A 14,128-nucleotide genomic window follows, 5' to 3' on the forward strand; every position below is an offset into this window, starting at 1 on the left:
GTGTGTGTTTGATTGTGTCTTGTCAAGCTTGCTTTATGGCTGAATTTTTGACCGCAAACTGAGCAGGCAAAAGGTTTTTCACCAGTGTGGGTTCTGGCGTGGGTTTTCAAAATTCCTTTCTGAGTGAATTTTTTACCACAGACTGGGCAGGCGAACGGTTTTTCACCAGTGTGGGTTCTTGTGTGAATTTTTAAAGCCAAACCTTTTGTGAACGTTTTACTGCAAACTGAGCAGGCAAAGGGTTTTTCACCAGTATGGGTTGCTGAGTGATTTTTTAGGCATTCTTTACGGCTGAATTTTTTACCACAGGCTGAGCAGGCAAAAGGTTTTTCACCAGTGTGTGTGGTTGTATGACGCTTTAAGGCACATTCCCAAGTGAATTTCTGACCACAAACCAGGCAGGGATAAGGTTTCGCACCAGGGTGGGTTCTTATGTGTTTTTTCAAACTTCCTTTTCGGCTGAATTTTTCACCACAAACTGGGCAGGTGAAAGGATAGGTGAAAGGATTTTTAGCCATGTGGGTTTTTGCGTGCGTTTTTAAGTTTGATTTCTGATTGAATTTCTGACCGCAAACGGAACAGGCAAAAGGTTTCTCACCGGTGTGGGTTCTAATGTGATTAATTAGGTTAAATTTCTGTATGAATTTCTGACCACAAACGGAACAGGCAAAAGGTTTCTCACAAGTGTGGACTCTTATGTGCCTTTTCAAATTTTCTTTCTGTCCGAATTTCTGTCCACAAACCGAACAAGTAAAGGGTTTCCCTCCAGTGTGCACTATCATGTGGGATGTTAAATGTTCCTTGCGCCTAAATGTTTTTCCACACTGCGAACATTCGTGATATGCGTTAACACCTTCCGACGGTTTCTCCCCAGAGTCAGACGTGTAGACGTAATCAGTTGCTCCGGAGCTTTTGCTTGGAGAAACCTTCTCCTTGTACTCTTCATGTTGATCTTCAGAGGTTGAAAGGGCCCCAGTCACCGGAAACTCTCTCAAATCTTCCTCCTTTTTAATGTCAACCATTTCCAAATATTCATCTTCCTCCTTTTTAACATGATCAAGTTCAAAATGGAATGTTTCCTCTTTAACATGGCCAGGCTCCAAATTCTCCTCCTTTTTGACGTGATAAGACTCCAAATCTTCTTTTTTGACGGCGGGCAACTTTATCTCCGGTTGCCAAAGAAGAAGATTCTCTTCGCTGATGTCTGCAGGACACAAGACACACGAGTTTTTGGAAAATCTCGATTCACACACTAAAAATATAGTATTGCGGCAAAAAGGATTAGTACAAAAATCCTTTCAGCATTTCTGGAAACATAAATAAATAAATGGACATTTTTTTTTGTGCCCAAAAGCCCTTTAGTCCATGTTTATCATGGAGTACTAAGAAAAGCATTTGGAGGGTAAGTGACTGACAGGACTTTGGCCATGTCAGGACTTCTCCAACTTAACTGATAAGGGAAAGGCCCCACGTTGGGCGCCAAATATGTCGGAGCAGGACGTATATCGGCCCCGCCCCAAAAAATACACAAGAAAGCAGAGAGAATCGAAATGAGAGGGGAAGACCTTGTTGATTTCATCCAAACAAAAACAACACGACTGAAGTGTTGTTTTTTCTCCAGTCGGGTGCTTGAGCAAAGTCCAAATTCTTATCAGTTAAGCAAACAGTTAAGGGACGTCCCGACAAGGACAAAGTCCCGTCAGTCACATACCCTCAAAATGCCTCTTACTTTCCACAATACTACCACGCGGAATCACTTGCTCACGTACACTATGTTGTTATCGATGAAAAGAAAGACAATTCAATGAATAAACCCGACTATAGCCACACAAAACAAAAGAGTAATAAGGCCGGCAGCAATGAGAGGGTTTCTTTTGATCTAGCATCAAATTTATTTAGTTTCATTTGGAGAATTGTTTTCAGAGCAAGACGTCGTGACACTTTTGAAGTTGCACAATGGACTTACAAGACATTCTTCTTGGCGAGACTGTGTCAGGTTCGACCCAACACTTTTAACAAAAACCTGTAACCAAAAGGACAGAGAGAATTGTTTAAAGTTTTCTGCAGGGAAGCGAACCGGAGACTGCTTTTTATCACAGTGCCTCCAACTCACTATGAAACAGTCTCCCCTCACCCTGCGTTTTATTGAGGAAAAGGAATGCCCTAATTACAAGGTGGTTTCGGACTGCTGAACAGAATACAATAGAATAGAATTGACTTTTATTGTCATTCTTTGTAACAATGCACACAGAAGGAAATGTGGATCCACCTGACCCGTACAGTTAAACTGTAACGAGCCGATGCAGCCGCAGCCAAACGGGGCGCAGCCATTTTAGTCATGAGGTGAGCAAACCCCCCGATTCCGACCCTTAATGCCGAGCGCCAAGCAGGGAGGCAACGAGTAATAACGTCGGAAGTCTTAGGTATGACTCGGCCGAGGCTTGAACCGGCGACCTCCCGGTCTCGGAGCGGGCATTTGAAAGTTAAATTTCCGGTCGGAACCAGTTTTCGTGCAAACACTTGTTATTTGAAATGTGAATGATTAACTCTGTTGAATGACTCGAGAAGAGATCCTCGACCTTCAGGTCGAATCTGTAACCGATTGACACCATCTATTCTCTCTTGCCAGAGTGTCGTGGAAGACTTTGGCAGAGAGAATATCTTATTTTGTAAGCACAATATCTCACAAGAAAACATATAACACGCATCAATTACAGTCAAGTTGAATAACTTCTGTACATGATTCCGACAGACTGACAGGCTGCTTTGCAATTTTCCATCAACAAAAATCTCTTCTTCATTATGATTACGTTGCAGTTTCTTAAATCGGTGGATTCCAAATCAATTGGCTTGAAAAATCCTGATTAAAAATGGAACGTCATTGCCTTCCGTAATTATTTGTAGCTTACATTTTCGAAATTGAGAACAATTTATTTTCCTTCCTTTCATCCATCCATTTTTTGCACCGCTTATCCTCAGTAGGGTCACGAGGGTGCTGGAGCCCATTCTGGCTATCTTGAGGCAGTGGGCAGGGGACACGGAGACATACCTCGCTCATTCACAATTAACTTGACAAGCATGTTTTGGGAATCTGGGAGAACATGCAAACTCCACACAGGAAAGTTCAATCTCGACCTCAGAACACGCGCTAACCGCTGCGCCGCCGTAATTTTCCTTTCTTGTTCTCTATATTTTAAAAACCCTTTCTCTCCAAATAAATAATGTACGTGGAACAATTGGAACATATTTTTTTGACATAAATCCATTTCAATTCAACAGTGTTATTTTTGGAATAATATGGTTTCCCGGTTATTTTTGTCATGATTACCGATGCGAGGCACCTGTGTGCTCGCTCCTTCGGCGCCAACTGCCTCTAACATTGATTGGCTCCCTGTCCCTATTTAAACCCCCGTCTTTTTGTCACCGGTTGTCAGGCCGTCTGTGAACCTCAGTTCACGCTAGGCAAGCTTTTGACCCCGACTCACACCTGTTCTGGCCTCAGTCTGTTTCTTGTTTCCTGCTCCTACCCATTTTCTGATCTCGACCACGATTTCTGCTCTCCTGTCCCCGGCTACTGACCTGTTTTTTTCCCGCCATCACTCGCCACGGAAATACCACTTCCGCGTCCAAGCGACCTGCTGATCTCCGGATGGCGTGTACTGTCCTTTCCCTCTTCCCAATAAAACTAAGAGAAACGAATGCAAGTGGGTCCTGTCTCCGTTCCGGTCCTGACAATTTCATCTTTCTCCTAGAAAGAGTTATTTTGCGCTCGGAATATGAGTACCAAACATCCTCAGTTGTCTATGGCGGCGCACGCGAGTGCAGCGGCTTCACGGGCTCCAGTTCGTCTTTTGATTTTCAGTGTTCTTTTATCCCTCATATTTTCCCTTCGACTCCTTTCGCAACTACAATAACATCCACAACATCCCCAAGGGATATACAGAGACCATCGGATCTCCCGCAGTCCAACGAGCAGGACGCACGCTTCACCGGCACCAACGAGACGGAGACTCCGGTAAAAACAGGGGTGGGTGGGGGACTATGCGCCGCGATAACAGCCGACTCATTGACACACACTGCTCACTCGATATAGAGTTTTTAGCAGTATCGTGTAGACCCTTCTATCTACCGAGAGCTAACTGTGGTTATTGTGCTTGCTGTTTACGTTCCACCGGACGCTAACGTTAGCATTGCGCTAGATCTCCTGCCCGCTGCTATCAATAAACAGCAGCTCGCAAAACCCCGACGGAGCTTTTATCGTCGCCGGCGACTTTAATCGGGCATGCTTAAGGATTGTACTTCCTAAATTGATTCAATACGTGGACTGAGCAACGAGGGGAAAAAACACTGGACCGTGTGTACAGTAATAACATCTAGTTGGATCCAGCCATCTCCGTCTGTCCCTCACCCCCTCATCTACCCCCCTCCGGAGGAAAACAACGCCTATACAACAAGGACAGTACAAACATCTTTGTTCCTTTGTCTCTTTGTTTTCCTTATCCTCACTGTAATATGTGGACCTGGAGTGCCACGTCCAATTTTGTTCTCACAATATATCCCATGTTGTAACAATGACAATAAAGGTATATTCTACTCTATTCTATACAACATTTTTTATGAGAAATTTCCATTTAAAAAAAGGATCTTTTGTAACACAATACTAAGAATGGATTGAGTTGGTTGCACATGACCGAACACACTTTTCTGACAAAAAGATTGACTTGATATACAGAGTGTCCCAAAAAACCCTTTTAACAGCAAATATCTCAATGATTCATCCAGAGGGGTGAGAGAGTGAGACAGTTGTCTGTCTTTGTGTCCCTTGCCCACTGTCCGATAGCTGAGATAATTCATTCATTTTGAGCATGACATTACATTATTATTCTTTATCAAAGGACCCCCCAAAATCTGTCATTTTTATTATTTTTTCCTGCATTTGTATTCATTTTCATTTATTTTTCCCCTTGACTTCTCTTGTTTATTTGTTTCCATGATTTAGACTTATTTGTTCGGGTTTTTTCTTCTTTTGTTTTATTTTTTACTAGATTCAATTCTTTTGGGGAGGGCAGAGTATTTCTGTGGGTGAGCACTGCCCCTCTTGACCAACTCTTGTCACGCCCCAGCACCTGGAATATGCGTTTACAGTGGGACCTCGCTACTTCGCGGTTCGATGATCGCGGCTTCAGAGCTTCGCGGTCTGTAATGGTTAAAAAAAATAATAATAAAAAAATTTGAAGGGGCGTTGCTATTTCACAGATTTTCACTTTTTGTGGGTGTTTTTGTTCCCTATTAACTGGGTCTAAACATAATAATTAAAAAAAAATAAGGGGGCGCCACTACTTCGCGGATTTTTACTTATCGCGGGTGGTTTGGTCCCCATTAACCGCGATAACCGAGGTCGCACTGTATTCATTTATGTAGCTTTTTTTTAAGTGACATCAACCAATTGGAATCCACTTCGTAGCCGCCGCAACACGAATACGAAATAGAAAAGTAACAACATATAGAAGTGAATTGACTTCGGGAATGGCAAAACTAAAGCGACCAACCTGCTCCTTCCATTGCGACTCGACGCTGCTTGCTCATGCTAACTGGAGTTAGCCGTCGATTTTCTCGCTCGGTCTCTTCTTCAAGCTCCTCTTTGAAATGTCCTTTCACTCGAGATAGCATTTTAACCACCTTCAAAGCTTACTATTACTCTTTTACGGAGTTATAGGAACTTTTTTATGGAGCTGATTGGAGCTTGTGCACGTTGCTTAGCCAAAACCAACCTGGACGTGACCCGGAAAGACAAAAATGGAGGCGAGGAGGAATTTAGCGTCGAACCAGCACTGTCTGAGACAGTTGTCATACATGCGAAGCCGGGACAAGACTGATGATCAAGGGGTTCATTCCAAAGTATATGGGACAGAATTTCCGCTCCAGTGAACGGCGTCTATTTGATTTGCTATTGATGCCAACCCTATGGATTCCCCCCCCTCGAAGCAGCTTCTTCATAAATATGGAATAGAAGTCAAACATCCTTCGCGCAATGATCCAAAAATCAGAAAATCAAATCTTCTCGAAACTAAAGTGACCGTCCTGCTCTGTTCAACACAACTTGTAGCTGCTTGCTCATGCTAACTCGGTTGAGTTGCCGTTCGTTCTTCTCTTGCACATCCCGAAGATCCTCTTTGAAAGTTTAAAAGACTAAAATAAATCAAGCTCACGGACAAAGTCAATCCCTAAATCAAATGGCCAAAACCCCTGTGTGGCCCCCGCAGGCTTGTCGCCGGAAAACAGGAAAAGAAACGTTCACCCGGCCACCGACGGCCTGTATATTGTCCACACCCATTCTAAAGTCCAGGCACTACTCAAGGGTTCTCTCTGGCAGTGTTCCAGATATGCCGCCATTACATAATCCCAGGGCCTTGCCAGGGTCCAAGCCAGGAGCTTCTCCTACTCTCACGTTGTTGATGTCCCTTCATCCTTCCTGTCTCCTCTAAGTCACCCACAACCGAACCCCTGTGAGCAAAGCAGTGTACTGCAGCCCTCTACCATTGCCTGTAATACACTACAAGCATTTACAACTTCTTTATTTATTTAGTCGTAATCATGTCACTTTGCTTGCGTTTTATTGCATAACATCGTTTTACTTCACTGAATGAATCACACAACATCTGTCTATCTATCTATCTATCTATCTATCTATCTATCTATCTATCTATCTATCTATCTATCTATCTATCTATCTATCTATCTATCTATCTATCTATCTATCTATCTATCTATCTATCTATCTAGACATCTAGACATCTATCTATCTATCTATCTATCTATCTATCTAGACATCTAGACATCTATCTAAGAAAAATCTTCTTTAAATATACCAAAACTATATTGAAAAAAAAAGAAAAGTTCTCTTTGTGAAGCGGAAGTTGTTTTGTTGGAACTCCGCCCAACTGCTTTGTCCTTCCGGGTCACTCCTAGCGTGTTTTCGGCTACGCTGCGTTTTCATTCAACCTTGTGAAAAAAGCTCCATTTAACTCCCTAAAAGAGCTAATAATGACCATTAAATGCGACCAAAATGTATTCTAGTGCGAAAGGACGGTTCAAAGAGGAGCTTGAAGAAGAGACCGAGCGAGAAGATCGATGGCTAACTCAAGTTAGCATGAGCAAGCAGCTACACATCGTGATGATAGGAGAAGGTTGGTCACTTTAGGTTTTAGCACATGTTCCACTCCCGAAGTCAATTTACTATAAATCTTGTTACTTTTCTATATTATTGATGCGGCTGCTAGAAGGTGGAGTCCATTTGGTTGATGTAACAACTAGTTAACGTCTAGTCCCCTACTACTAGTTAAAAGAATTGAGTTCTATAGCTTATTAGGGAAAAAACTATATTACTAATGTATTGTTTACTAAATTGTTCGAATGAGTTTTCTGACTCCATTAACCAAACAAAAACTGTATTCTCCTAACAATGCATGCTCGTTTCTTAATGGGAAAATGAGGAAAGATAGTCGGCATTTCCACACGGGGGCAGATGTATTTTCTTAAAGAATTTAACTAAGTGAATTCCATCGAATTTAGCCAAATCATTGTCGAATTAGTCTAATTAGTCTTTGTCGAGCCTCCCTCTCACGATCTCTCGTCTCTCCTTTCGTCTTTTCACACGTCGGGGCTTCGGCCAGGAACCAGCTTCACCACCTTTTTGCCGAAAGTCACATTTCAAGACCCATTTATTTCTGACGCCCTTAATCACAAAAATGTCTCAAAGGACTGCACAGGATTACAATTACAAAATTACACAATGACACAATTAACTGATCTTAAACCAGCATGCGGGCAAGGAACAACTCAAAAACCTCAGCGTGAGGAGAAAAGAGAAACCTTGAGAAAGGACCTCACATGTGGTCATCCCCCTTCCAGGATTGAACAGGGTGAATTACAATTAGCATTACTGTACACATAATAGTAAACATTAGGTAAGATGTTGAAATTGTCCGGAAAGTGCATGACACCAACGACGCCCCCAGCTTGTAAACTGGTCCAGAAAGTCTATGACGGCCACAACGCTGCTTCCCATCTCTGCCAGCTGGTAAATGCAGGGGTTGACATGCTGCAGGTCAGACGCTGGTCTGCTGACTCACCTAAAAAAAAAAAGGCGCCACCACGTCTAAAAAACTCCCAACAAGGAAGCTTATCAGCCAAACAATGTCTCCTTTTTTGCGTCACAGGCCCCTCTGGCGTCGGCCCTTGTCCCAGTTCCTGTTGTTTTTCTGTAAACATCATTCTTGTCTAGGCTACAATGACATTGCCTTACAGCTCAGCCAGTGAATATATTTTGTATTTAAATGACATTTGTATTTGATTGTAAAAAAAAATCCCTTATAGTCAAATCAATAAAATATCAAATCCTTCAAGCTTTATATAGTAAACTAGCTAACCAAATTCGTTGTTTATCTTGTAAGCAAGCTAGCTATTTACAGTGGGCAGGCGAGTAAGCAGATCTTTGTCTATTGTTTGAGATAAAACCTGAGCCGAAAATAAACTATGTTTATCTTCGGGCTATATTGCTCTATGTGACTCTTCATCGTCAAAATTGAGCCACGGAGCTTGTCGACAAAATATCGAGGAAAATGATCACAAGTTGCTCCTGAAACATCAGTGAAAACAGAAGTGCGAGGGTTTACCGCATCATTCATTGTTGCCAATAAAACCTTGGAACGATGGCTGCTGCTAGAAATACTATTAGAGCAGGGGTGTCAACGTCATTTGAACTCGGGGGCCACACCATAGAACAAACATTCTGTCGGGGGCCGGACGAGTAGATTCGAGAGAAAGAAAAAGAGAGATCAAGAAATAAGAGGGAAAAGGAGAGAGGGCGGGACAAAGAAAGAGAGAGGTGTAAAGAAATCCAAAGAGAAATAGAAAGACGGAAGGAGAGAAAAGAGAAAGGAAAGCGCAAAGGGTAGGAAGAAAAAGAAAATACACACTGTCATAATAATAGGGTCATATGCAAATGTGGGGGTGGGGTTTCATATGGGCTTTTCCTCCCCCGGGTGGAGTTAAAGAGCCTCATGGCATGAGGAAGAAATGATCCGTCCGTGGAACAAGACTGTGACGGCAGTCTGTCGCTGAAGCTGTGAATATAGACTTAAGCTTAATTGGTCATCAGATTGATAATAAAGGTTTCTTTTGTCTTTATTTGATATTTTTGGAATTCATTTATGACAAGCAGTCAAGCTTTTAAAGCCATTTTCAATCTTGACTCTTTATCGCAGTAAAAGTGAATGAACGGAGAAACCGGTTGAATAAAAAGGAATTGATCTTGACATCAAATGTCCTGATTGTTCCAATTTCAGTTTTTTTAAGAAATTGTGTTTCAAAATAATATTGTAATGACATGCTCAAAATCATTTTTGTTTTTTCCCTGAAAGGATTTTCGTCGGGATGCTTTTTCTGGGAAAAAATATTTGTGTAGATCAAGGGTGTCAAAGTCATTTGAACTCGGGGGCCACACGACAGAACAAACATTCTCTCGGGGGCCAGACTAGTAGATTCAAGAGAAAGAAAAAGAGAGATAAAGAAATAAGAGAAAGAGGAAGGGAAAAGAAGAGAGAGGGCGGGACAAAGAAAGAGAGAGAGGGAGAGAGCGTAAGAAACAGAAGAGATAAAAAGTCGTGAGAGGGGGGGAAAAGAAAGGGAGAGGAAGAAAGAAGTCCAAAGAGAAATAGAAAGACAGAAGGAGAGAAAAAAGAAAAGAAAGCGCGAAGGGTAGGAAGAGAGAAAGAGAAAAGGAAAAAGGAAGTTAGAGCAAAATAAGTTAAAAAGAAACAAAGGAAGAGAAAAAGAGAGACACGGAGACAGAGTGGCAGAAATTGGGTGGAAAAGAAAGAGAGAGAGAAAGAAATACAAGTGCAGTGTCTTTGTTGGAGGCACCTGGCTTTGGCAACATCAAGTTGACCTATTTCAACCTGCAGCTTGTTTTTCTCTTGCGTTTTTCTGAGTGTGGTCTCGCGGGCCAGATTCAATCCCTTAGTGGGCCTGATCTGGCCTGCGGGCCGCCTGTTTGACACCTGTGCTGTAGAACATATGTGTGTTTTAAGCTTAGATTGAATCATTTCCACTGAGGTTGCAGATCGGATCTCAGGGGGAAGAGCGTTCCACAGCACCGAGGCCCCGAATGGAAAACACTGTCGGATTTCTTCTTGGCTCTTGGGATCACCAGTAGGGTAGCATTTTCAGAGCGAAGGCTCCGGGCAGGAGCATAGGGGGAAATTCTATCTGAAAGATATGAGGGAGCAAGTCCATGCATGATTTGGTATCCTACCTTGAAATCACATCTTAAGCGAACAGGGAGCCAATGCAGGTGAGCTCAAATCTGGGTCATGTGATCACACTTTCTTGTCTAAGTGCTGCAAAAAATCCCTGTTTTTGTGTTCGAAAAGAAATTCTACACATTCATGTGTGTCTTGTGTCCTGCAGATGTCAATGAAGAGAATCTTCTTCTTTGGCAACAGGAAACAAGGTTGCCTGGGGTTAAAAAGGAGGAGGACGATTATTTGGAGACCCTCGATATTAAAAAGGAAGAGGAGGACTTGGAGCTTGTTGGCGTTAAAACGGAGCAAGACTTTGAGACCGATCACATCAAAAAGGAGGAGGACGATTTTGAGCCCGTTGACATTGAAAAGGAGGAAGAGTTTTTCGCGACCGGGGCCCGTTTAACCTCTGAAGATGGACGTGAAGGGAACAAGGAGACGGTGCCTCCAAGCAGAAGCTCTAGCACAACAAATGATGATGGCGACAAACAGTCGAAAGGTGATAACAGAAATCACAAATGTTGGCAGTGTGGGAAAACGTTTCAGTACAAGTGTAGTTTGAAACGCCATATCCTTGTCCACACCGATGAAAAACCCTTTTCCTGCTCGGTTTGTGGTAAAAAATTCAATATCAAAGAAACTTTGAAAAGACACACAAGAACCCACACTGGTGAAAAACCTTTCGCCTGTTCAATTTGCAGTCAGAAATTCAACCAAAAAGAACATTTAAAAAGCCACCTAAGAACTCACACCGGTGAGAAACCTTTCGCCTGCTCAGTCTGCGGTCTAACTTTTCGCTTTAAAAATAACTTACAAATCCACATAAAGAGCCATACCGGTGAGAAACCTTTCCCCTGCTTGGTTTGTGGTCAAAAATTCAACCTTAAAGAAACTCTGAAAAAACATATAAGGACCCACACTGGTGAGAAACCTTACGCATGCTCAACGTGCGGTCAGAAATTCGGCCACAAAGCAAATTTGAAAAAACACATAAGAACCCACACTGGTGAAAAACTATTTTCATGCTCAGTGTGTAGTCAAAAATTCCCTCAAAAAGGTAGTTTGAAAAGCCACACAAAAACTCATACTATTGAGGAACCTTTTGCCTGCTCAGTTCGTGGTCCAAAAGTCATTCAGAAATTATGCTTAAATAGCCACTCAATAACACACACTGGTGAAAACCACCTTGCTTGCTCAGTTTGTGGTCGAACTTTCACCCAAAAAGGAAGCTTAAGAAGACATGCTAAAACCCACACGGGTGAGAGACCTTTTGCTTGTTCAATTTGTGGTAAAATATTCATCCAAAAATCTGACTTGAAAAGGCATGCAAAAATCCATACTGGCGAAAAACTTTTTGCCTGCTCTATTTGTGTGAAAACTTTCACCCACAAATCCGACTTTAAAAGACACGCAAGCGCCCACTCAGGTGAAAGACCCTTTGCCTGCTCAGTTTGTGATAAAAAATTCAGCCAGAAAGGTAATTTAAAAAGACACCAACAAACCCACGCTGATGTGAAACTATTTTCTTGTTCAATTTGCAGTCACGGATTTTCTTGTCAAGTCAAAGTTGAGGGTCACACGTGTGCTGGTGAGAATAGCGGTCATCACTCCGCTTGATATCAACTCATAGATTATATTTCCATTTAAATAACACAACTACCACTAAACTAAATAATTTGTATACTTTTGATGTCAGTCAAATTTTTAAACTTATCTGATTTCTATTGTTATCCTAGTTTCGATTTTTTTTTTCCAAATGCATGAGTGTTGCAGCTTTTTTCCTTTTTTGATCGAGTATATGAAATCAAATGATAAATAACAATTATTACGATTGCATATGATCAGTATGTTCAATTTTTGACTACTGTTAAGTAACTTCAAACGTCTCTTGAAGACACCAGTGCACATATGTTGTACTTTTTTAGGTTGAGAGAAAGAGCAACAAAGGAAGAGAAAAAGAGAGACAGAGTGAAAGAGACAGAGAGTGGGAGAAAAGGTGTGGAAGAGAGAGAGAGAGAGAGAGAGAGAGAGAGAGAGAGAGAGAGAGAGAGAGAGAGAGAGAGAGGAATAAATACCAGTACAATGTCTTTGTTTGAGGCACCTTTCTTTGGCAACATCAAGTGGACATATTTCAACCTGCAGCTTGTTTTTCTCTTGCGCTTCTCTGAGTGTTGTCTTGCGGGCTGGATTCGATCCCTTAGCGGGCCTGACCTGGCCCGCGGGCCGCCCGTTTGACACCTGTGGTCTGACTTGATGGGCGTCTATGTCAAACTAGCTGCAGGTAGTCGGGATAAACGGGGCTTGACAGAATCCTCAAATAGACCCCCGGGGTTCTCCTCAGAATCACGGGTGGGAAAATGGAAAAGCGTCGCCCGTGATCTTTTACGGCCGCTGAACTTCATCTCCTGATGGAGTGTGATCCATTTTTGAAAGAGGTGACACGAGCACCATGAATAAGGAAAGGACACGGCCAGATACTTTTTCCGATACTTTACGTTCGAGGAGTATCGGATTGGAAACGCTCGCTGTTGAGAATAAATCACCATAGCAACGGACTCAGGCTCATTTGAACCTGCTTTCGTGCAACTCACACCAGGCTACATTCAATTAAGATAAGAAACATATCCCGGCTTAATCCCTTACCTTGTTTTCGTGCGATACCCTCCTAGTTTCTTAAAAATCTGATTGTTTGAATCAACCGTATTTATTCTTTATACCTTGAATGAAAAGTATGAATTGTATGTGGATTTTTTTATTTTGCTTCACTTGTTAGCTCATTTTCAACTGGATATTCTTGAAAGACTGATGTTCCACCGAATGGGATTCACTGTGATTTAACAACTTCCTTACAATAACTGTTTTTTTTGAATAAATAAGCGGCTCTGTTTAAGTTGAGGATCTCGTGAAATAATACAACTTCCGGGTAATAGTACTTCTGGGTTTTCTCTGTCACTTCCTGCTTTTTTGATCCAGTGATCATCAGTAGCTACACACATGCTGACAGGACAAGGGCATGTTCTAATCCGGGGGCGTCAAAGTCATTTGAACTCGGGGGGCACACCATAGAACAAACATTCTCTCGGGGGCCGGTTTAGTAGATTAGAGAGAAAGACAAAAAAGAGAGAAAAAAAATCAGAGCAAGATAGGGAGAGAAAGGTAGAGAGGGTGAGACAGACAGAGAGAGAGAGAGAGAGCATGAGAAACAAGAGATAAAAACAAAAATAGCGAGAGAGGAGGAAAGAAAGAGAAAGAATGCAATCCAAATCGAAATAGAAAGAGAGAGAGAGGGAAAAGACAGAAGAGGAAAGCAAGAGAGAGAAAGAAAGAGGGTAAAGGAAAATATGAAGAGAGAGCAAAAGAAGGTAAAAAGACATAGAGAGAAAGAGACAAAAAGGAACAAAGAAAGAGAACAAGACACAGAGAGTGAAAGAGAGAGAGATAGTGAAAAAAAAAATGATGACCCTCAGGGTTGGATAGGGTTACTTGAACTGGATTACTTTCAATTACTTTTGGATTACTCCAATACCAAATATGCTCATAAAATAAATAAAGAAATATTTATTTATTTATTTTTAAATTATTATTATTTTTTAGACCTGCGAACTGTATTTTGTCTGCATAGGTTACTAAATCAGACAACAGTTCAGAGATCTAAATCTAAGAAAACTGAATATGGTTTTGGTGCGCAATAAATAGTTACTACATAAATTGACATTAAAGAGGAGCGCATAACAAGAGGTTCAGTTTGTGATCACAAATAAAATCACCAACAAGTAGAGCTTTAGGAGCAAGCCATCTTCTATTTGGGGCAGCATGGCGGCTCA

At 41.9% G+C, this 14,128-nt stretch overlaps 1 protein-coding gene and 1 pseudogene across 2 annotated transcripts in view; one reads left to right on the forward strand and one right to left on the reverse strand.

Moving 5' to 3' along the window:
- The window catches only part of LOC148376920 (uncharacterized), a 224,495-nt pseudogene extending 218,630 nt beyond the window's left edge, over positions 1 to 5,865 (reverse strand). The window contains exon 1 of the transcript XR_015852621.1: positions 5,550 to 5,865. The product of XR_015852621.1 is annotated as an uncharacterized LOC148376920 (transcript). The remainder of the gene's footprint in view (positions 1 to 5,549) is intronic.
- A 1,201-nt stretch (positions 5,866 to 7,066) lies between these two features.
- Positions 7,067 to 12,135, forward strand: LOC148376941 (uncharacterized). Its single transcript, XM_088327690.1, has 2 exons — positions 7,067 to 7,187; positions 10,471 to 12,135. Exons 1-2 carry the CDS (start codon positions 7,067 to 7,069, stop codon positions 11,919 to 11,921), a joined length of 1,572 nt encoding a protein of 523 aa, XP_088183816.1. The 3' UTR covers positions 11,922 to 12,135.
- The last annotated feature ends 1,993 nt before the right edge of the window (positions 12,136 to 14,128 follow it).

This window comes from Urocampus carinirostris, chromosome 1 (assembly GCF_059441175.1).
Source record: "Urocampus carinirostris isolate Australia breed hairy pipefish chromosome 1, RoL_Ucar_1.0, whole genome shotgun sequence".
Classification (NCBI taxonomy): domain Eukaryota; kingdom Metazoa; phylum Chordata; class Actinopteri; order Syngnathiformes; family Syngnathidae; genus Urocampus; species Urocampus carinirostris.

Bases quoted from the DNA above. Each gene is read 5' to 3' on its own strand.
- LOC148376941 (XM_088327690.1), top strand. From the start codon at position 7,067: ATGTATTCTAGTGCGAAAGGACGGTTCAAAGAGGAGCTTGAAGAAGAG. The intron at 7,188-10,470 runs GTTGGTCACTTT...TGTGTCCTGCAG, and splicing joins CATCGTGATGATAGGAGAAG to ATGTCAATGAAGAGAATCTT.